Raw genomic sequence first — 22,981 nt, 5'->3', positions numbered from 1 at the left:
TGTAAGAAATGCTTGTTGTAAATATTCAAGCAGGATTAATTAACAATGCTTAGAAATGGGGGTTTGACTTGAAACTCTTTTCTTGTGTGCCTGAATTCAGTGATGTTGTCCCTGGGGTGAATCCTGACCAGTCAAAAGCACCAACAGTTCCGCTGCTGTTAGACAGGATCGCTATTTCACCTTTGCTTTCCTCATTTTGCTGTAGACCCACTAGGACTTATTGGTACGAACTGTTAATTTTATTGTACAGCGAGGATCGTGTCTTCCCATCCAAAGATACCGTTAGTGTGGAATCGCCTTGAGGCCCTTGACGCTGCGTTTATATAACCCCCCAACATCAGACCAGCGTTTTGTCCTGCGACCTCCCAGTTCCCTTGACAAGAGCCGTCTGGGGCTCTATTACACCGCCCATGGCGCACAGCCCGTCCACCCCACGTACAAGCCGGTGTCAGCGCACTTCGGCACGGCCGGGCCCGCGGGCCCGCTACCGGCCCCGCCCGCGCTGCCGTGCGCCCGCCCCGCGCCGGGCGGAGCCGGGGCCGGCCCTTCCCTGCGCGGCCCGGCGGAGGCGGGGATGTGAGTACGGGCACGGGGGACGGCAGCGGGGCACGGGGACCGGGACCGGGGACAGCGGCGGGAGGGCCCGGCCTGCACTGTCCGGCCTGGGGGCCGCGGAGCCGCAGGGCCGGGCTGGGACTGCGACAGCGCCCGGAGCCCCCGCGGGCCCGGCCTGACACGGCCCGGCCCAGCCCCGCCCCGCCCCGGCGGGAGGAGTCCCACTGGGAACGAGGTGTCCTTTCCTTCTGGGAATGGGGAGCCCTGCTGGGAACGGGGTGTTCCGCCGCCAGCACGCCGGGCTCCGCAGAAATGCCCCTGTTCGCAGCCCCCACGGGCCGAGGCTCCAGGCCCCGCTGTCGGAGCCGGGGCTGTCCCAGCCCGCCTCGTACCGCGGGGAGGCCGAGGGAAGGGCTGGGCAGCCCTGGCTCCCAGCGTGGGCGGTGTGTAGGCACCGGGCTGCGGGTTCTGGGGAGAAGCCTCCATTGTCCTCGTGTTTCCTTTGGCTTGCTTCTCTCAGGGTTTTGAAAGGGTATTTTTGAGCATGTTCAGGCTGGAAATAAGGGTGTTTCTGTTTGTATTGTTCACCTGACAAAAGACCCTTGTGTCTTGTACAGTATGTTGCATAGCCTTTTCCAGACTTTACATTTCGGGGAGCAGGAGAGGTCTCGGCATGACTCAGTGAGGTGGCGTTTGGGGCACAGAAGGCAACCAGCAGGTGGTGGAATAGGCTAAGTGTGAACACAGAATCCCATCTCAGCCTTGGTTCTCAACCTGCTGACCCACGTGTGCACACAGGCGTCCACAAACAATTGGTGTGTGTCTTTGTAAACACAGAGCATTTAATAAACATTGCTGGGTTTGTGAGTGGCTTGTGAAGGAGGGCTGTGAGCTGGCTCTGCTGTGTTTCCTGATGATGGGAAAATACAATGATTTATAGGGGGAGGCTAAGGCAAGTATTGGTTAAGGGTTACAGGTGTGACATCTGGAGTTAAGAGCATGTCCCTGGTTCTGTGCTCTGCAAATAAAAACCTAAGGCTTACTAGTTTGTTCAGACGGTCACAAAATAGTTTGTTGCTTTCTAGGAAAGGAGCATAAAAATCTTTCCAAGCTTCTGTTGTTAGAAGCGTCATGGTTTGTGTTTTGATACAGAATTTAAAATAGGAGTCTAGTCATGCAGGTAATGAAGGTTATGTTGTCTACAAACTGGGTGCACCTTTGAAGGTAGAGGTGCTGATTGACACGTCTGGAAAGACAAGGGGAGAGAACCAAATGTTTGAATTTTTCTGTTGGAAATACCATGTTTAAGAATTGTAAAGTTGGTATTAGGACTAATTTGTAATTTGGGCCTCCAGTGTAAAAGTGGTCAGTGTGTTTTGAAGTGGTGACTGGTGTGTGTTTGCTTGCCAAGGCCTCACAGGACAGAGCTGTACGAGGACCCCCCTCTGGGATGCTGGCCCATTGTGTATTCCCCCGACTACAACATCACCTTCATGGGACTGGAGAAGCTGCACCCCTTTGATGCAGGGAAATGGGGGAAAATCATCAATTTCTTGAAAGGTAAAAACATAACAGAAGGTGCCTCTTAAACCAACATTTGCACAAAACCTAAAGAAAATTACATGGTTAGTACAGGCTTGTGTTGGGCTTACCAGACCTGAATTGCAGTGTGCAAGGCTTCCTATAGCCTTGTGCTTCCCTGCCTTTACAGCTGGTGTAGCAGGAGCTGGGGCATTCCTGTGGCTGGTGAAACACAAAGTGGTAATGATGGTTTGCTGTAGTTACTCAGCCTGGACTGCACACAGGGCTCCTCAGGCTGAGGGAGAAGTGCAGCTGTAGCACTTTAGTCCATTCTTTAGCAGCCTCATCCTATTGCTCTGATGATATTTGGAAAGAGCTTTGGGGCCTCTCTAGTACAGGCAGAGCTTCTTATGATGCTTCTAATTATTGCTGTTTAAACCATTTGTGGGATACAGGTAGAAATGCTTTAAGGGGATGCAAATGTAAGAACCAGGGGCAGGATCAGGGCCTGTGAAATCTTGACATTTCTTCATTTAAAGTACAAACTTCCTCATCAGGAGTAAAAACCAAAAACAACAACAACAAAAAAAAGGCTTTTTCTCTTGCCAACTCAAAGGCTGTTGGCTGTCCCAAAGCTAGGCCTCTTCTCTTTATGTGGTCCTAATGACTCCTTCAGCTGATGATCCTTGGCAGTTCAGGATTGTCCTTCCCACTGCAGGCTGACTTGTATCCTTTTAACTGAAGTCAAACAATTTTAACACTCTAATAAACTTAGTAGATGAGTTTTGGCTTTTTCCTCTACCAACCTTAAATAATTTAGTGTTGAGTTCCACAAGAGTTCTCTTAGTTAATCAGAACTTCTGCCTTTCTGTTTCTTCTGTGTAAAGCCTTTTCCTCCAGCTCTTTTTCTGTGACATGCCTATTCTCAAATGTCCCAGGCTTTCACAGAAAATTAGTTTTCCCAATTGTTTTGCTGTCCATTGAAAGGAGGAAGAAGGCCCAGGGTGCCCCAGAGCCCTTGGTTTGCTGTAGCTGTGTAGCAATTCCTGGCAACAGCTGACGTCCCCTGTGCCTTATCACTGAGCAGATCAGCAGTGAGCATCTTTCCTGAGCCCCTTCCTCCTGGAGGAGGAAGCTGGCAGCAGTTTGGCTCTGTTTGACACCAGTGCATGAATGAATTGTTTCTCCAGCCTCAGTCAGGAGAAACAGAAGCTTGCCAAAACAAATGTTGTCGCAGGTGCTGTTCTTGTATAACACTTCAGAGCAAAATCTCTCGCTTTTTGGAGTTGTTTTTTTCTCCTCCAAGTATAAAATTAAAGAAGAGGTACAGGCTTGGGAGGCTACAGCTGTGCAGCAATTAAATATCAAAATTTGCCTGGGAAGATCGTCAGGATTCCTTATAATTGTTGTTTGTAGTGATCATATGCACTCATTCTGAATTCTTGGAGTAACTTGCTCTTATAAAACAAAGTTTTAAAATAATCTTTTGGTCTCTAAGGGAAAGAATATCTGCTCTTTGTTTTTTCTTGGAATTAGATTGAGGGGGGGTGCTATAAATATCCTAATTAAGCTTGTTTGCTTTCATGAACATCCAAGCCATTACTTTGTTTTGAATTTTGATTTATTACTTTATTCTTCTGTGATTTTGGGGATTAAATCCTAGTATAAACTGTGGGATTTCTTAAAGCATGTTAAAATAATGGTGGCTATTTGATGGTACCAGGACCAAGATTTCCCCAGTACACCAAGCCCTAAACTGTGAGGAGTTGTGTGATTCCAGTGTGTGTTTGTCCTCTGTCATTACGTGTCTGTCCTTTCAGTTCAACTCCCCATGATCTTAGCACACTCTGAAAACTTCCTGTACACAATATTTCTCAAACACACACTACCTGAACAGCTTGCATGTAATAGAGTATTTGGAAAAACTTGCAAACTCTGAGCAACCTAAAGTCATTCCAGCAATAAACATTACAGAGGAAGTTACCACACCAAGGTCAGAGCAGAGTGTTTGGAGGGGGTCATGGGGAGCTAAGCAGTGCTGTACAATGCCAATTTTTATTTCTCTCCTGTTGCAGAAGAAAAACTAATTGCAGATGACTTGATTGTGCAGGCACGGGAGGCGACTGATGAAGATCTCTTGGTTGTTCACACCAGGCGCTACCTTAATAAATTAAAGGTGCTGTACCTGCTCATGTTTTTCCAGCAAACTGTCCAGAGTGAGTGTCAAAGGCAGGGAATGTCTTGTACAGTTGTTTTAAATCAGCCTTACAGGTATACAATGGTATCTGTGAGTCACCATGCTTACATTGTTACTGAGATTACTGAAGGAAAACCACAGAAATATTGGGCACTTCACACTACAGAGGGGTAAAAGAGGGGAGGGAGGGTCTACCATATGAAATAGGTGATCTGGAAAGATATTTCAGGGAAATTAAACATAGGCACAATTAGAATGTCTGAGATGTCAGTAATATTCTTGTCAGTTCCAGGGTTTTAGTGTTGAGCAATGTAAGTTTTGTTGTACTCTGATAAAATATGGTTCTGCAATTGAAAATACAATAGAAAGTACTAACATGAGGGTACTTTGTTGGATGTTTTCTAATGCAGGGATTGCTTTATGGGGTTTGGGGTTATGTAATCTTGACAGAGCATGTGTGTAGGGGTTCTGTGGTCAGTCTGTTGGGGGGAAGCACTCATTTCATAGTCAGACACTGCCTGTATCAGTGGAATATGGAGAGAGTTGAAAGATCAATGTAAGGGCATAACTAAGCACATTATCTGTTGTGAAGGTTTCCAGAGCCAGCTCACACAGGACCACAGGGGGGATGAAGAACATTCCCTGTATATTTCTAAAGGAAACATGAGTTTGTTTAACTTCAGTGGAACTCTAAAGCATAAACATGTGAGATTTCTGGTTCTGAATCTACCCAGTCGTCTGTGGGTAGAATTGGGTAATAGATGAGTGCAGGTGACATTACTTTTACTTGGCAACTCTGCTTGGAGGGCAGAAAAGGGATTTGTAAGAAAAAAGAAATCTTCCATTTCATAATTCAAAAGAAGTTATTTTGAGCCACCCATGCCCTTCCACAGTGGAAGAGTCCTCAGATTGCTATTTCTGGAATGTTTTATTTTTTCTGTATAAATGATCTGTTATTTGTGTGAACTTTTTCACTCTTAACTGCTTTCCTGAGTTCTCTTATGCTTCTTCATTCTGTGCTATGAAGTTACATGCAATTTCATGCATCATTAGATTTGATATTATTGCAGTTATTCTGGATATTGAACTTTTAATTCCATAGAACCACCCACCTCTTTTTCCTGAATCACTTCTTTGAAGCAGGGTTTAATGTGCATAGCTCAGATTGGAATGCCATAATAATATTTTTAGTACCTATGGGATGGTTTCACTTGTAGAACTTGGGTCTTGTGGCCAAGACCAGCACTGTTGTGTGTATCCAGATGGGATTAACTGGGTGTCTCCTCTCCCCCTATTCTTGAGAGAATATTTCCTGCAAGTGTAGGAACTGGAAGGTGTTGTAGTGGTTGCACCAGCAGATTCCTGCCAAGTAGCAAGGATAAAAGTGCTTAGTTGCAAAAGCAAAATAATGTCCTAGACATGAAAAAGCCCTGTGAAAGCTCTTTATTGCCTCATCCAAAGTCTACCGTGCTATTTTTCTTTTAAATCCAGACAAATAGGTATAAATGGTATAGTTTTACATTAAATTAGCTGGAAAGACCACAAAGTTGCTTGTCTTTTTCAGAATGCCCAGGTCTCCTAAAATAATGGATCACTTGAGTGTTCATTTAAAATCTGAACGTGAATTTGCTAGGAAATTGCCTACACTTGCAAGAGTAGGTGATGATTGGTGTCTTAGCAGCAGCTGAAAGGGCAGCTGAGCATTGGCAGAAGAGAAACAAAAAGGAAATTAGGTCTGTGTTAGCAGGAAGGGTCTCCCTGTTTCCCTGCCGAGTCCTCACAACAAAGTCTGGCCTTTTGAATTGAGGCAATTCCCCCTCAGTTATTCCTCTGAAGAATTTAGATCTCCAAGGTAATGACTGGACTGTGGGGAGTTTGCTTGCAGTACTTTTCCACTCGCTGTCTTCTTCTAGTGTTATGTAAAATAATGAATTTCTTGCATGTCAGCATTCTGACCTTTGGGAAGGAGGTAGGCAATGAGGTTAGAGCCAGTTTCTGACTGTGCTTTTCCCTTTTTTTCATGAGAAGTTCTATGGTAACAAACGTGAGCAAACACTGAAATGCTAATGCTGAGGATAAAGCTGGTCTGGGAATTTGTTGTGGTGAATGCTGGAAAACAAAACCAGCACACTGAAGAAAAAAGCATAAAACATTCCACAGATTTTCAGTTACTAAGTGGAGAAGCGTTTTCCTTCACCTGTAGCTGCCTTCTTGAACCCCCAGACTTTGCTCCCAGTTGGTGACTGCCCCCCTGTGCTGGGAATTACGAATCCCAGTTCAGGCCCAGGTGTGGGCACTGAGTGGCAGCAGGAATGACCCCAGCTGTGAGCAGCGAGCCTGGGAGCCAAAACTCCCACCACACCTGGACTTCTCACCTCCACCTAAAAACCTGCAGCTGCATAATTGCTGGTTTGAGTCATGATTGCTCCCACTTCTCTCTGTTGACATTAATCTTACTTTAAACTTTGTTAAAACTTTCTGTGTGATTATCGTTCACATTTGAGGTAAAATTTATTTTTTATCCAAATGTGACCTTTTCATTTCCATTTTAGAACAACAGGATTGAGTATAGTTTTTAATAATGTGTTTGTTCAAAAGCTAAAATGTCTTGCAAAGGGGCTTTATCAAGATTGACTGTACTAAAAAATAATTAAAGCACCTTGTGATGGACAGCTGATAAGATGGTAACAGAATAATGTCTTGCAAATACAAAAGTAGAGAGATTTTGAAATTAGCTGTTGGTAAAATATAGTTAGGACTTAGGCACTGCATGAACAATGCCACCCCTTCACCCATCCAGTAGTACCTGGTAATTGAAATGTTGCTAACTGGAAAGTTATTTTGAGCATCAGAGGACCCTGAGATGGGGATGTGATTGCCTTTGGTTCAGATTGCCCCCCTGTGCATGCTGCCAGCTGTGAGGAGCTCAGGAATGGGGCAGCCAGTGCCCTCAGTCTCCTTACAGTTCCTAATGCTGCAGAAAATAGGATCTGCTCAGACTCTTTGTACATGGTGGCAAGTCCTAATCCTCAGTCCCTCAGTGTGTCAGTACTGGTTGGACAGGTATATTCTTGCTTGTGACTTAGGCTTTGAAATATATTTAGCAGTGTTATCACTAGTAGCAGTGTTAGTGGAAGTTCTTTGAAGTAATCAATGTGTTTGCAAAAAAAAAAGCATTTGCATATTGCAAATATTTTGTGTTCTAACCTTGAAGACTTTTGAACAAATTGTTTCATTGAAACATTTTCCAGAAGTGTTTAATATGCTAAATAAATTTTAATCAGTTCTCTATGCTAAAGTTTGTACTGTGTGTTCACTTAAGTGTTTGAACTTCTTAGTTCAGTTGTCTGTTTGTGTTTGCTTTCTCCTTTATATCCTTTTGATTCCACACAGGAATGGATATTTTAGGTTTGAACAATATATCAAGTGTAGCCGAAGGGGATTTTACAATTCTTCCTCCCAATTTGAAGGATATTATATTTTCTGAAATACTGCCTTCCTGAAAAATTGCTGATTTGATACATTTTGATACTAAAATCTGGAAAGTGATGATTCTCATAGTTAAAAACTTGAGGATGAACCTATTTAGAGGTCACTAATAAGAACTTCTGTGGTCACTTCCATCTAAAAATAATAAAACTTTTCCTAAGGATCTGTGAGCACCTTTTCAATAAATAACAACTAATGAGAGAGCTGAGTGTCATCATCCAACTACAATACATTAATTGGAACTCTCTTTTTCCCCTTTGCAGTGGTCATTTGTTGTGGCTACAATCACAGAAATTCCACCAGTTGCCTTTCTTCCCAATTTCATTGTTCAGAGAAAAGTTCTGAAACCTCTACGAACCCAGACAGGAGGAACAATAATGGTAAGGAGCTCTTGATGCACTTTTATCATGTTTAAATTTGTTCATCAAATGGTGTAAACCTGGGAGTTGTGGTGATTCTGTAATTGAGATTGTCAGCCTTGGACAGTGCTGCTGTGCCAGATACAGGAACAGGGTTTATTGCAACTCCCAGATGTCCAAGGTGAGTTAGGCTGGGAAATACAAAAGTTAAACCAACTTTTTTTAGGACTATTTAAGGATTTGAATTCTGAAAGAACCTGCTGGGCTCTGGATAAATCTTCAGCTGTATTGGATTATGGTTATAGGCCAGGTAACAAAAGTGCTGCCTCCTCCAGAAGGCATGAACTGGCAAAAGCAGAGATGGGGAGGAGGAGGGAGAAAGAATTCCATGTAGTTCAAGGTGCTTAAAAATATTAGGTTGTCACTCAGAGCAGGTCCTGCTGAGCAGGGACCTGCAGAGTTTCCTGTCATTACAGCCATGCTGGCACTGCAAGATTGTCACAGGAATGAAGGCAGTGGTCTGAGAGAGGAACTTGGGAAGAGTTTAGAGCTTCCTGATGCTTTGCCTTGGATATTCTTGACAAGAGCTCAGTGTGTGTGAAGCCTCTTTTGCTTGGTTCCAGCTAGGCAGTACTTTGCTCTGCTTTGCTTATGTTTTTCACTGTGCTTGTGCTATCTTTAACTCCCAGGTGTGTGTTCACCAGTTAGAAAAGTGCTCAGGTAGAGGAGGCACCTACCAATTGTCTGGTTTTTCTCATGGCTTCTGAAACACAGATGCCACTCCTGGGCACTTTGGGATTCATCTTGAGGCCATGTGCTGTTATTTTTACCTTTTTTCTTTTTTTTTTTTTTTTTCATTATGGGGAAATAGGAATGTACTTTAAATGCAATTTTTATTCATCAGACAATAAAATTTGTACGGTACCAGTCAGAAGTGCAATTTTCTGCTATTCCTGATAGGCCTGTTTATTACAAAAATTCCTGTTGAGTTTCTCTACTTTTTAATGATATTTTAGCAATATGGGAAGATTGGGTTTTGGTGAGGAATCCCTAGGAAGTGTGATAAATTGCAGATAATGTGTTCTCCCTGGGACTTAATGGGTTTTATAGTTCAGAAACTGCAATCTTCCCCCAAGATCTAATTTGTGTAAGTTGGCATGATCATAGCAGGATCATGTTTACCATGCCAGTAGTTGTCCTAGTACTGAATTAAAACCGCTCAAATGTAAATATTGGTTATAAAGATTTCATAACTGTCCAAACTTCATTTTGGATATGATGTGTAATTTTTTCTTTCCATGATTACAGACAAAAAATAATTGATTTTTAAATGTTTTCTCTCCCTGTTTTTTCTTTTGCTTGTAACTAGGAATATCTTAAAGTAATATTACTTTTAACAGACCAGTTAAGCAATGCTGCACTTAAATGCTTGTATGGCTTTTCCTGGCCAAAATAATCAGGATTTTCAGTTAAAATTCCATCATTCAAGCCTTGTGTATCTCTTTTCTGTCAATACTTTCCCCTCCCTGAATGTCACTTGAGTTCAAAGGAGAGATACAGGCACAGTTTTCTTGTACTGGATGGGAAAAGAGCAATAAGAATCTATATCCTGCATGTTCTGTCCTATAAGAAGTAGAAGTAGTACCAGGACACTTCACACTGGAGCACTTGTCTGGTCCCATCCCCAGCTGGAACTATGGTTTTCTATGTCTGTGTTCCAGGATTTTGAGCTTACATTCCTCTATCACTGCATGAACAGGAAGGACATCAGGAGCTTCTTTGTCATATTTTACTTTTCCCAGCACTGCACTTTCCCTTTTCCAGTTGCCAGAGGAGGAAATATAGATGAATAGCAAATACTCTTTCAGCTCCTGATGCTGAGGGTATTTTTGTTAAGGGTTGTACTCGGGGATCTGGTTTAGTGGCAAAAGATCTGAAAATTCCACGGGCCTGTTGGAATGCCAGGAGTGATTTGGGGTGGAAGCAGAAATTAACTGTTGCCTCATTTGTTTATGGAATTCCAACTGTATTTTTTTTTAAGGCAGGAAAGCTTGCTGTGGAGAGAGGCTGGGCCATCAACGTGGGTGAGTACAAATTCGGTGATACCCTGAAGAGTGTATTAAGAGCATCTGAATGTTTTCATTTACATCTCTTTGCAAAGCTCATCAATGTTTTTAGTATCTGGCTTTTGTTTAGTTTGTAGCTTTTCATCCCTTCAACTTTTCTGTTCAGGGGGTGGTTTCCATCACTGCTCCAGTGACAAAGGGGGAGGATTTTGTGCATATGCTGACATCACACTGGCCATCAAGGTAAGAACTGCTCTTAAACCACTGCCTTGTGCTGTTTCTGCAAATGGAGGAGAAATCCTTGTGAATTCCTAAGAACTAATTTACATCTTAATAGGAGAAAATGAAGCTATTTCCAGATGGGCCGGAATGGGGATATGGAGAGTTGCAAAGTGGAAGGGAAGAGTTTCAGGGGTCAGAATTATCAATGTAAATAGGCATCACTGTAATTGCATTGATAATGTTGTCTTGCAAAAACCACTCCAAATCAAACCAGATGGATTTCTAATATCCTCAGTGATAATTCTCCTGGCCTTGCAGGTGAACCTGAGCATTCCACATTGATTTCAGTGGTGACAGTCAAGACAAATGCAGAGACAAAAATCCCCTTTCTGAATCACACTGCACTGTACGGGGCTCAGACTGGTTCAGATTCATGAATAAAAATGTGAATGACTCCAAAATAGTCACCAAATGGGAATGAATGCATTTGGTATTTAGCTGTTGAATGACTGAAGTAAGAGCCTTCTGCAATTAGGGCTTATTTTTATCAAATGAGCTATGGTATATTTGTATACTAGAATATTTATAAAATATCAGTAATAATCAAACACTAAAGAGCTCTAATGATTGCAGCACCCCATGTGACATAACATCCTAATTTCTGTGCATGGCAATTTGTAGAAAAGTCATCCACAGTGTTCTTTTTTCACCTACCATTAAAACACAGATTGAGAAATTATAATGGGTGACAGTTTGTACAAAATCTTTGGGTTTTACTATGTCCATATTAAAGATGGTAACTTAGCAGCAAAGTTAAGACTCAGAGAAGTAAAAGCCATTTTTTTCTTCCCAGACAGAATAAGAAATTAATTCTGTCACTAAAAGTGGCTCTAAGGCACACAGTCCTTACAGCAGCTTTTCCTAAACACTGAATTTTAGGCTGTTGCAGTTGGATGCTGTCACCATCAGCTCTGTGATCCCTCAGTGGGCCTGGCCTCCTCCTTTTATCTGGTGGAAATGTATAGGGTTTTCATTTTAACAAAAATTACCTTTTAAGTCTAATAATGAGATGTTTACATTAAATGTGTGAGAATCATGCCTCAGTTTATTTGGTGACTGAAAGAAATAGATGTGCCCAACATTCAAATTCCAACAGTCACGGGACTGTGCAATCTTAGAGCTTCCAGTTCAATCTGTCGCCTAACTTCATAAATTTTTCCATGTTTCTTTCTTGCTTATATATCCAGTTCTTATTTGAGAGAGTACAAGGAGTGTCTAGAGCCACAATTATTGATCTGGATGCCCATCAGGTGAGTAGTTTACCTGTATTCGGTGCTGTGGATGTTTTGCTTAAAATAAAAGTGTGTGATAAATACATTTTTTTAATACAAACATAAAATCACAGAATACAGAGTTAATCAGAGATAATGAAAAACTGTGAAGAGTTGATTCTTCAGTTATTTTATGGCCCAAAAGGCTCTTAAGCCAGTTTAATAAAATTAACCTGAGTTGCAGCTCCATCATGTGGCTGCATGAAAAACCTTGCTGCGTTGCACTCCTGTGAGAAACAAGGATCTCTCCAGACACAATCCCAGCTGGTTCCTAACGCCTGGTCACTGCAGCAGCCTCTGCAGGGGAGGGATTTGACCTTCAGTGGTTTAATTTTAAGCCTAGCTTCAAGCTAATGAAGTAAAGGATCCGTCCCTCTTCACCTGGTGGAGTCATTTACTGTGGTACTGAGATCAAATCTCAGCTTTGGTGGGATTTGCAAAATAAATCCTGAGGGGCCAGAGATGGTATTTTTAGAAAGGCAGTTAATGCACCAAAGTGATGTCCAACCTGAGGCATTTCAGGTGATTTATTATGTCTAAAGAAACCGTTTTTACACAGTTCTGTGGCACTGAGGAAGCCTAATGGCTGCAAGTTTTTAATCTTGTCTCATTTCTCTTATGTGTCCTAAAATCACCATGATAACAGGACACAGATGGTGCAGCAGAAAGATGTTTGGTGTTCATGGTTCTCTTCAGCCTCTCTGTCAGGCTGTGGATTTGTTTTTTGCTATGTGGGGGTGGTTTGGTTTTGAAAAACTCTTGAAATGTATTTTGGTTTTCAAATGTGCTGGTAGTCTCAGTGTGCACATTAAAACACCTGTTGTTTCCTTTCTTTGGGGAATGAGAGGTATCTGAAGTAGCTCAGCAGATCCTGTTTAAGGATGCAGATACTCTCATCTTGTGACTGTTCCAATTCTTAGTGCAGTGCTGAGTTTCACCTCTCATAAGGAAATGATTCCCCCATATTCCTAGGCTTTCATATTCCTAGGCTTGTGTGCATGAACTGTTCATTTGTGGACCAAAGATGCTGAAGAAATAAATAGAGTTGCCATTTGTCAGCATGAAAACTGAATTACAGCAGCTGTATCTATGGAAATGTCTGTTTCTGTACTTTAAGTGAAATTCTAGGGAGAGGGGCTGTGGTCCTCTATGATACACAGATTTAAATAAAATTATCTTAGTGATTGCTGTGGTAAAATGATTTATATATTAGTGAAAATAAGTGAGAGCCAAAAGAATAGTATTTAAATTCAGAAATGGGGAGGGGGGACTATTCCAAACCTGAGTTTTCTCTCGAGCATCCCTCTTCACACACAGTACAGTACTGTTGGGTTGTTATTGTTTGTAATTTTTCCAGGGAATGCTTACCTCACCAAGGCTTGAGTTATCAGGAGAGCTGTAGTCTGCTTTATTTATTCATTAATTCTTACATAAGAATACTCAGTATTCCTGCAGCAGTTGAAAGTGACTTTTTCTTGCACATTTGGAAGATGAGAGATCTGTTTTGTAGTCACAGTTGCTTTTGTTATGCTCTTGAGGACAATTAGCTTCTGATTTTTGCTTATTTTTCTTACATGTGTAATGAGATCCATGCAAATTACCTTCAGAGAGACAAGGATTTTATTTGTGGTAATACCTGCAGTCTTCAGACTGATCCCATCAAGCCCCCCAAAACTGCACACCTCAAAATAATCTCCAGGACTATAAATAAGAGAATGACACAGGAGTTATGAATATTAGAACCTCTGTAGTGTTAATAACTCTAGAATTTACAGTGTATTTAATTCTGTGTTGCCATGCTAGGAATAGCTAACTGTAAATTTCCTGCAGGGAAATGGCCACGAGAGAGACTTTATGGATGATCCTCGGGTTTATATTATGGATGCATACAATAGATATATTTACCCAGGGGATGGTTTTGCTAAACGTGAGTATAACTGAAATTCATCTTCCCAAATGTTCCAGACCTACTGTGTTGTTACCTAACTTCTTTATTTACTGCAAAGCTTCCTTGCAACACTGTTACCTAGATTTCTTTTTTTTATTATTATTTTTAATTTCACATCATTTTCACTGCTCACTGTGATGTATCATAATAGTGTTCTGCTGTAGTGTTTTCCCTCACTTCAGGAATGACATTTTGGAGTGCAGGGTGTGGGGAGGTGTCAGTCGATGTTACTGGCAATCCATTCCAGAGCTTGGAGCAGCAAGCTGCATAATCCTTTCATTTGAAGAGAGTTGTTAGAACTTCATCTTTCTCTTATATTACATTTATGAGAGGATTAGCTGATAGTGAGTAAAAAGGTTTCATGTTCTTTTGAGAGTGAAGTTATAACATATTCAGGTGTTGCCTTGCCAGTAGAATTTGTTAGATAAGCACGAAGGAAACAATCTGCATCTGAACGTGGCACAAGGTGGGAAGCAAAGCGAGTCCTGGAACAGAACCATAGAATTTAGAGCTGGAAAGTCCTTTTGAGGTTGAGTCCAACCATTCCTCCAGCACTGCCACCCGTGACCAGTGTCCCTAAATGCCACATCCATGCTGTTAATATGGGGACTTCCCCCTTCCCTGTCATCCCCATGTTAAGAGCTGGTGCTTGATTTGGTTTAGTTGTGGTTTGTTTATCCCTGCTGTGTTGTGTCTGTTGTGTCTTGTGGCCTGCCACAATTAATTACTGGGGCTTTGATAATGGTTAAATTGGAATGCAAAAGCCCCATGTTTATTTGGTCTTTGATTCTGTTACACTGTCATTTACTACAAGCTCAATTTGTTCACTGAGTCAGGGGTTGCTGGGGGAGTTGTTCTGCTGTTGGATTCCTTCAGTGATGCTGTTCTGAAAAACCTACTTCATTTAGATTCTTGACAAGAGTTAGGTGCAGTGCATTTCACTGTGTCTTTTGACTAGTAAAGATACTAAGAATTGTACTACTTCAAGGTTTTAAACTAAAACGTTACCATTTAAAGCACACCATGTCTGGAGGCAGACAAATGGCAAGCAAATATGGGGGGGGTTTCCCCCAAGAAAAGCATCCTTTTATTCATGTATCACATGGCAGCATTTGAACAGATGGATTAAGACCAAAACAGAGTCAGTCCTTGTTAGCAAGTCAGAAGCACTGAGCTGCAGTACCACACTGAATTCCAGCATTCCTTTTCTGCAGATGAAGGATGAGGTGCACAGGGCTGGGCCAGAGCCAGTGAATATGTAGCTCCTTGCACTTTGCATAAGAATGTCTAAATAGGATTTTTGTGGCCAAGTCCCTTAAACCCTTTCCAATAGGTGACCAGGCAGAGATGGGATCACAGGGGGAATCTCCTTGCAGAGGGGCAGAGGCTTGAACACGAGATTTTGAATCCTTAGGGTAAACTCCAGTTGATCACGGTCTCCTTGCACTTCCTGCCTGTTTCTTCCAGGGTTTTATTGCAGGAACCTCTTCAACACATTTTTTGCCCCATGGGCTTCAGTAGGGAGGGGAGAAAAGGGAGCAGCTCAGCTTGCCAAAGTTAAGGCACAAGCATATTGAATCCCTGGCAAAGCACTGTGGAATTACACAGGCTTAGGAGGAGAAAGAGGGATGAGGAATAGCACTGGTTCACTGAAGAGTAAGCAGGAAAGGCTGAAACTCTGAGAAACCATAAAGAAGCAAAAATCTTTGAAACCAATGTTGATGCAATATAAAATAACAGGATGAAAAAGAAAAGCTTCACTGATGCTGAACAAAGATGAAAAGCAGAACAAAAAGCAGCAATCACAAGAGGAGTTGTCATTCTGTGTTGAGGACATTCTTGCACACTTGGTGGGGGCTGAATCCATATTTAAGATGTGAGACTCCACATCATTTATTGTGAGGAAGAAGTCATGCCTTGGAACAGCTCTGGCATGGCTTTGATTAATTCAGTCCCACATCCCTCCATAAAAGCACCCAAAATTCAGCTGCATAACCTTGGGTTTCTTTCCTTTACCTTCTCAGCCTTCATTTTCTACTTCTATTGCTTTATTAGAAGCATTAGAAATAATTTGATTTGAATTAAGAATTGACATTTGCTCTTCTGGTAGGATTACAGGGTAAGAACATTAAATTGAAAATGCTTGGGGCAAAGCTGAATCTTGTTATACATTCATAAAGCAGTTCACATAAATTCATGATCCCTTGCTGTGAAGTTTTGAGTGTTGTGATAAAAATAAAACATCTTCATAATTTCTCAGTGATATTTATCTTGTTTTTCCCCCAGCTGTTTCCTCTGCAATAGCAGCTCAGTGTTTTCTTTGCCTTACACCTTATTTAAGTTACTTTTAAGTTAATAATTTTCTTTATGATTTCTCTGCTGATTGGTAACTGGACTTGCAGATCAGCTGGTTTTCAATAACATTTTCCATTTGCATCTCAGATTATATTTTTTTGTCCTGCATCTAATTTTCTCTCTTCAGTGGAATTTTTTCAAGGTCATTGTGCTTTACATTTGCTGAGAAAACAAGCAGTTGAATAGTTTTCTTTAATTCATGTTTCTGTGAAAATGCAATGTATTGAGAGAGCTTCCAGAAATGTAATTTTTTTTTTGCCTGCTTACCTAAATTGTGCATTTTCTTTCAAAGCAATGCTTTGTTTATTGAGCAGTGCTTGCTTTGCTGTCCCTCAGGTGCCATAAAACGCAAGGTGGAACTGGAGTGGGGCACAGAGGACACCGAGTACCTGCAGAAGGTGCAGACCCACGTGGAGGGAGCCCTGAATGAATTCAAGCCTGACATCATTGTTTACAATGCTGGCACTGACATTCTGGATGGGGACCCCCTGGGAGGCCTGGCCATTTCCCCCCAGGTGTGTGAGCCTGCAGCAGCACTGCCCTGTCACAGACACACATCCCCCTTGCCCTTCACCCTTCTCTTCCTTCTTCCCTCTCCTCACTCTGAATATTTTTGTTCCTCTGGTGCCTGTTCCAGTGCCATTCATCTTCTCTCTAAAATACACTGATTGCCAACACCCAAAAAGTAACCAGAGAGATACATATATTTTCACACTTCACCTGACTTCTATTTTCCCTGCTTGGTTTGTTCTTTCTTTGGTTCTTTTTTCCCCTTACATGACCCATTTTGCAATGTATTTCTTTTGTCACCTGCCCCCAGTGTGTATCTTACACCTAATTTCTTTTGTAGCACTCCCAGCTGTTTTAACCTATCCTCATGGTTATAACAATTTTGTGCAGCCTGGCTGTGCAAACATTCTCAGCAAATGAAGTTACTTTCCTTTTCTTGATCTTTTTCTTCAGATACCATCTTTTTCTTTAGATACCATTTGCTTTCCCCAGTTTGCTACCAGACTCAAATTTTGGTTTATTCTGTAAAGTTTCATAGAAGTCTTCACCTTTCTGCTTTTCTTAAAATAAGCAAAAATTTACAGTCCTCTGATTTCCTTCATGGGTTTTTGTGATTCCTTCTCTTGACAGTTCCTCTGTGCTATCTCTCTCCTGTTTCACATTTAGGTCTCTTTAATGACCACCAGATCAATACAGAAAAGTGCCTGTTTGATGTGTGAGCTCTCTGATTCCCCTCTTTGAGCCACCACTTGGTCTGTTCAGTTTTAATTCTGTTCCGTTCTCTTGCACGAAGGAAGAGCTGAGGGGCTTGGACTTGGTTGGGACCTTGGAGAGGAGATGGCCTGAGGTGTGAGGTGGGGTTTGGTGAAGCAGAGCCCTCTGGAGAGCAGTGGCAACCAAGGGAAGTGACAGCTTGGTCACAGGGAGATACTTTGGATTTGCCTCTTAAAAAACCCTCAAATTTCTGCACTTTGATTAGGAGCAGTGTTCACTGCCAAGAAAAAGGAGTTGCTGTAGCTTCCTGGGTTCTGTGCAGACACAGGATGTGAGGCTGGGGGAAGAAAGGTGAAGCAGCTTCCCTGGCCACGAGGAGGGGTGAAAGGAATTCTCTGCACACTGGAGGGAGCTCAAGCCTTTACTGTCTGCTCTGAGGGCAGAGTTCTTGTCTCTGGTGTGCAGACTTGAAATCCCAGTGCTGGAAAGGCACAGGCCTGCACAGTCCCTCTCTTCAAAGGTCCTTAGTGCAGGCTCCACTTCTGCTCCTGAAGATGTCATTTGTATTTTAAGCTCCTGCTGCAGTGTTAGTTGTGCCCAGAATGGGGCTCTCAGAGTGCTCTGAGTGATGGTTTCCTGGTTCATGAGGCTGTAAAAAAGCCTGTGGTGCATCAGCTGAGTCCCTCTTCCCTTTGTTTGGAAGTGGGAGCTGTGCCAGGCTGTTGTTTTCCACAGAAATGTGGGAATAAGCCCATGTTTTCCCCTCAGCTCCTGCAGACTCCCTGGAGCTGCTGGAGCAGTGAGGCTCCTGAGAGCAGGGGTTGCTTCCAGTTCTGGTGTGGGATAATAGTGATGCATCTTCTGCTGGGTCCCCAGGGCCCTGCAGCTCCTTCTGTAATTCTGTTGCTTCCTTTAAGGGTCTGTTTCTAATAGAATTCTTCAGTTTCCTTTGTCTTACTGTTCATTTGTTATTCCTGGTTCTTTCCCAGGGCTGTGTCAGACCGTGCAGTGAACAATATTCTTGGATGGTTTTACAAGATACTTTTTTTTTGCTACATTTGTGTTTTATTCTTTCCCTTTACCATCTGTTTGTGGTCTAATTAATGGCAGGGTGCTATTTCCTGATGTTCTTCCACTCTTCCTGTAACCAGCCTGGGCAGTGCATGTTCATTTTGAAACACTTCTGCTGCTGCTTCTTGGATTTTTGCATTTGATTGCATTGTGATGCCTTTTCCCTTCACCAGCTTTGCAGTTATTTAAGTTTCGAGCTGTCCATTGTAAGCTGTTGTGTGTTGCTTTTTTTTTTTTTTTTGAGGAGTTCTAATGAATTGCATGTATCTGGAACTCTGCTTTTACAAAAGTAGATTTTTAATTCTGTTCTCACTCATTCCTGAAGTATTTTTGACTCTCATGTGCTTATTTGAAACCCAGAAGACTCACATTTTGCTCTTGCCTGGGTTCAATGACAGTCCACCACCTCTTGGTCAGCAATCCTTGCTGTTTTTTCAATCTTTGCTATTTTTCAATTCCATACCCTTCTCTTAGTAAGAATACAAAGAATTTTTTTCTTTTTATGGACTTACCATTGCTTACATTCTGCAACTTCCCCTTCAGCCATAGATTCTTGTAGCATTAACCACAGGCTCTTATTGCAAACACTGGGACTTAAGATTGAGCCAGTGATTGTGAATGTGTAAAACTTGATTTGAATTTTGGGCTTTTCTGTAAGATTGTGAAATTTTGATCAAGTTACTAAACTTTTGACAGATGGTGCTGTGCAAGTTGAGCACAAACTAAAGCATTGTGAATTCAGAGAGTCTTTACTAGTCTCAATTCCTCACCTGGGAAATAGGTGTAAAATTTGCAATCAGTTTAGGCTTTATGGCCTTTGAGTCGGAATTCTTGTAGGAATTTGTACTAAAAAATTTTATCTGCTATGTCCTCTAAAACAAGCCAAGGATATTTGATTTGCTGGGGGTTTTGAGGGGGTGTGATTGGGGTTTTTTTTAATGATTAGGCATGCAAACCAGCTAACAGGACTGAATTTTTAATTGGTACAGTAAACTGTAAGGCTTAAACACTTAGCAAGCATCCAATACTCTAAATCCATAAACCACAGGTTAGAACTGAAGCACCTTGTTGCTCTCCCTTATTTTTCCCTGTGGTGACCTTGCAGGGCATTGTGAAGAGGGACGAGGTGGTGTTCAGGGCTGCCAGGAGCCGCGGGGTGCCCGTGCTGATGGTGACATCCGGGGGGTACCAGAAGAGGACGGCGCGCATCATCGCCGACTCCATCCTCAACCTGCACAGCCTGGGGCTCCTGGGCAGGCAGCAGCCAGCCTGTGCTCTTGGGAGTCCCAGCCTGGATCAGATGGTCAGAGACTCTGCCAAGGACTTCAGCAACTTGTCACTGCAGTGACAGGGCACTGAATGTTGGTCACATAACCCAGAGGCAATACAGAGTAACTCTGTCTAACTGCTGAATTTATCTTGAGCTAAGGCAACACATCCTTTTAAACTAATGGAGATATGCACTCAAGGGTACTGTCTTTGTGTCTAATGTTGCTGTAGAAAGCTTAATTTGCTTCTCTGATTAAAGAAGTGTGGCTGTGGGGTGGGGGGGTGGGTCTGTTATGTTGGATGAACTATGCAGTTGGTTTCCAAAGACTGTCCCAGACCTGTTTCAGATGGTGCAGCATGGTCTGAGGTGGGAGGAATATGGACTAAAGCTACTGTTTTGTGGGGTTTTTTAAATACTGCATTTTATTTATTGCTTTTTAAATTTAAATACTGTTATAAAACGAGTTCTGTGCAGACTTCAGCTGTCAGTTTAACACTAGAGGGAAGTGCAATACTGTAAAAGCCAGGGCAGTTTGTTTATGGCTTTGAAGCCATAGACAGTTAGAAGGAATGTTTGTAAATTCACTTTATTCCTGTTGTTGATAGTGACTTAAATCTTGCTCATAAACACCTTGTGAAATAGAATATGAAATACCTTTGGCTCCATATGCAAATGAGCCATAAGGGCTCACCATTACCAGTCTGGTGTTCCAGATGAGCTCTGCATGTGACAGGCAGTAGTTCCCATGCACTGTAACTCACAGACAGAGAAACTACAGTCCAGTGAAAGCTGATCTAACAGTTCTCAGCAACCCTGCAAAAAAACTATGTAGAAATATAGGCTGTCATTATTACTGCCAGCTTGCCATGTATAAAACAGTGAGGAGTAGATTTAAATTATCTTTGCCCACTAGCGCTGGGTTTTTCACTTGCTCAGAGATCAATGGTACTTCTAGTTGCAGTCATAGTTGGTAAGCAAATCCTTCATTTTTCTTGTTCATTGAGGAATGCAGTGACATTCCTACATTGAGATAATGTGCTAACTTCATATGGAGCTTTTAGGAGGATTTGGGAACAAAATAATGTATTCAAAGCAAATTCAGGTGCACTACCTGGGAAGTTTGGCTTTGATCAGGTTGGTATATTTTGCATTAGGTACTGTTTGTACCAGTGGGTTGTAAATGTACTACTAAACTGTATATTTTGCAAGAGCTTTTATAACTTTCACTGATTTGTACTACAGGTTTTATGTTGTGTTTAGGTTGGAGCTGTCCTGTGAGGGAGCACCAGGATTTTCCTTGTAGTACAGTTGTTGTGTAACCTATTTAAGGAATGTTTAATTCTAATTCTAATATTTACCTCATTTAGTGTTTATGTTTAGATCATGGGGTTTGTCCATTGTAGGAATTGCACAACTGCTATAAATACCTGCTTTAAACCAGATCTGACCTATTGCACTAAGCTTGAGTTGCTACACTGGGATTAAAGAGCACTTTTAAAATTCTTACTAGAAGGACCATCAGAGTATGACTAATGTTGAGATTTATTTTTTCTATACTGTCTGACATTACTGAAAGATGTTGTTATTCTTTCATATAATTTTTATAAAATTCTAGATTACATTTCTATGAACTAAACCCCCATCATAGCACCATATGGTCTTTCCCCAAACATTTGCTGTCTGTGTTAACATGTTTCTATAATTTCCCCTTAGTGGAGATTAAAATTATGTTGAACAATGCTGACTGACTTCTTGTCACTTCACATGGATCTTAGCTGTCAAAAAGTTGGACTGGAGTAGTTTATTGAAAAGACAAGAATATGTATTTTTCATATTTAAAATGTGTCTGAAACTACAGTGAGTCTCAAGGGTGAGTAGTATAAGGTTTGTCAACAGCTTCTCTGAGAGTTCAGTGATGACTCCTTGAAGAGTGGTTGCAAGTCTTGTGTCCAAATACTTTTAAGATGTCATTATAAGGGATTAAAGTCACTTTCTAACTCCCAAGTTCTATTTCATTACCTACCTTGTAAATCCTAATCCAAGTATTTCAGTATTAGAGGTGTTAACTGGTAACTGAGCTTCTGATAAGGCTGCAGTATCTTTTAGAGGCTTTTTATAAATCAGTGTCTTTTCAGAGAGCTGAATGTTTGCAGTAGAGCCTGCTGGCTCTCAGGCTCACCTGTGAAATTTCTGATAAGCAGCATTGACTGCATTTCAGTGTTCATTGTAAAGTTACAATTGGAAAACACACCACTCCTTCATATTTTCATAAATTTGGTGCCTTAATACAGAAAAGGAAGAACACTGTGCGTGGAATTTTATCTTTAAAAGTTCCTGTATTTTGCCAGATATATATATATATATATAGATATATGGTATTCTGTGCTTTAATTGGGTTCCTCTGCTGCAGTCATCTGTTAGATGAATAAATCAGTGCACAATGCTTTCAAAAGATGCAATTATTAATCATGAGCTGTTTGTAAATGGACTGTAAATATGGCTGGTCATGTAGACTATCACAAAAATTATACAGGAGCTAGAGACATGTCAGGGGCTGAGGAGCTGGAGTCTGACAGCTGGAGAGTGAGTGAACTACCAATAAATAACTCATGGAGGGAGAGAGAGGCCGCATATCCTAGAAAATTTTTTTTTGCAAGAGGTTTCCAAAGGAAAATTGGTTTGACCTATATAAAAAGATACACATTTCACCAAACCATTTCAGTGTTAAAAGCCATTTCATCTGTTTACATTTGCTTTGAGTATTTTCTCATGAAGTGCAGAGCTGTGCTGCAGATCACCAAGATGCACAATCTCTCAGTATTTCTTTACAAACGCAAGCAGAAGCAGTGAAACTCTGGGTTCGACTATGTGGGAGTTAAAGAGGAAGCTACCATTGCTGTTGGTATCTGTATGTGTAAATCTCTTTATTCTGTGATGGTTTAACAGGTTTCTCCTGCCACCAAGGATTGGATTAACTCCTTCTCCTTGCAGAGAGAGGCTGGTGAGGAAACTTCTTGAGCTTTTTACCACCAAAAATCCAGAACCCAGTATTCTCAGGCCAGTTTACTGCTGGAAGTACCTAATGTGCAAGCACAGCACCCAATTTAGAGAGGAATACAGGCTTGTTCCTTCTTCAGGTGTCATGAGCTCACCTTGTTTTTTGCCAGTTCAAGGCAAACAATAGCCTTCATTGTCCTGAAGATAAAATCTGGGAGAGGAATGAGGCTCCTAATGAAGCATGTGATGGTTGAGTTGTCAGCTAATTATCTTTTCCATCTGTTACTTAATAGAATTCTGCAACACTGGGATTTAAGGTTTGTCAAGTTTTGCTGTCTTTCACTCTAAACCTGGATGTGTCTGCCAAGGCCAACAG

At 41.7% G+C, this 22,981-nt stretch overlaps 1 protein-coding gene across 2 annotated transcripts; it reads left to right on the top strand.

Moving 5' to 3' along the window:
* Window positions 1–422: 422 nt before the first annotated feature.
* On the top strand, window positions 423–21,348 carry HDAC11 (histone deacetylase 11). Of its 2 annotated transcripts, XM_054640216.2 has the most exons (11): window positions 562–576; window positions 1,173–1,370; window positions 1,967–2,115; window positions 4,152–4,252; window positions 8,026–8,142; window positions 10,163–10,205; window positions 10,354–10,430; window positions 11,657–11,719; window positions 13,571–13,667; window positions 16,380–16,558; window positions 19,444–21,348. In XM_054640216.2, exons 3-11 carry the CDS (start codon window positions 2,049–2,051, stop codon window positions 19,684–19,686), a joined length of 987 nt encoding a protein of 328 aa, XP_054496191.1. In that variant the 5' UTR covers window positions 562–576; window positions 1,173–1,370; window positions 1,967–2,048; the 3' UTR covers window positions 19,687–21,348. The 2 variants fall into 2 exon arrangements, with proteins under 2 accessions (XP_077040633.1, XP_054496191.1); XM_077184518.1 differs by lacking the exon at window positions 1,173–1,370 and having other exon boundaries at window positions 423–576.
* The last annotated feature ends 1,633 nt before the right edge of the window (window positions 21,349–22,981 follow it).

This window comes from Agelaius phoeniceus, chromosome 11 (assembly GCF_051311805.1).
Source record: "Agelaius phoeniceus isolate bAgePho1 chromosome 11, bAgePho1.hap1, whole genome shotgun sequence".
NCBI lineage: Eukaryota > Metazoa > Chordata > Aves > Passeriformes > Icteridae > Agelaius > Agelaius phoeniceus.
Note: the sequence above shows the minus strand (reverse complement) of the source record. Positions and strands in the feature narration are given on the sequence as shown.

Bases quoted from the DNA above. Each gene is read 5' to 3' on its own strand.
- HDAC11 (XM_077184518.1), top strand. The intron at 2,116-4,151 runs GTAAAAACATAA...CTCCTGTTGCAG, and splicing joins AATCATCAATTTCTTGAAAG to AAGAAAAACTAATTGCAGAT. The intron at 13,668-16,379 runs GTGAGTATAACT...GCTGTCCCTCAG, and splicing joins AGGGGATGGTTTTGCTAAAC to GTGCCATAAAACGCAAGGTG.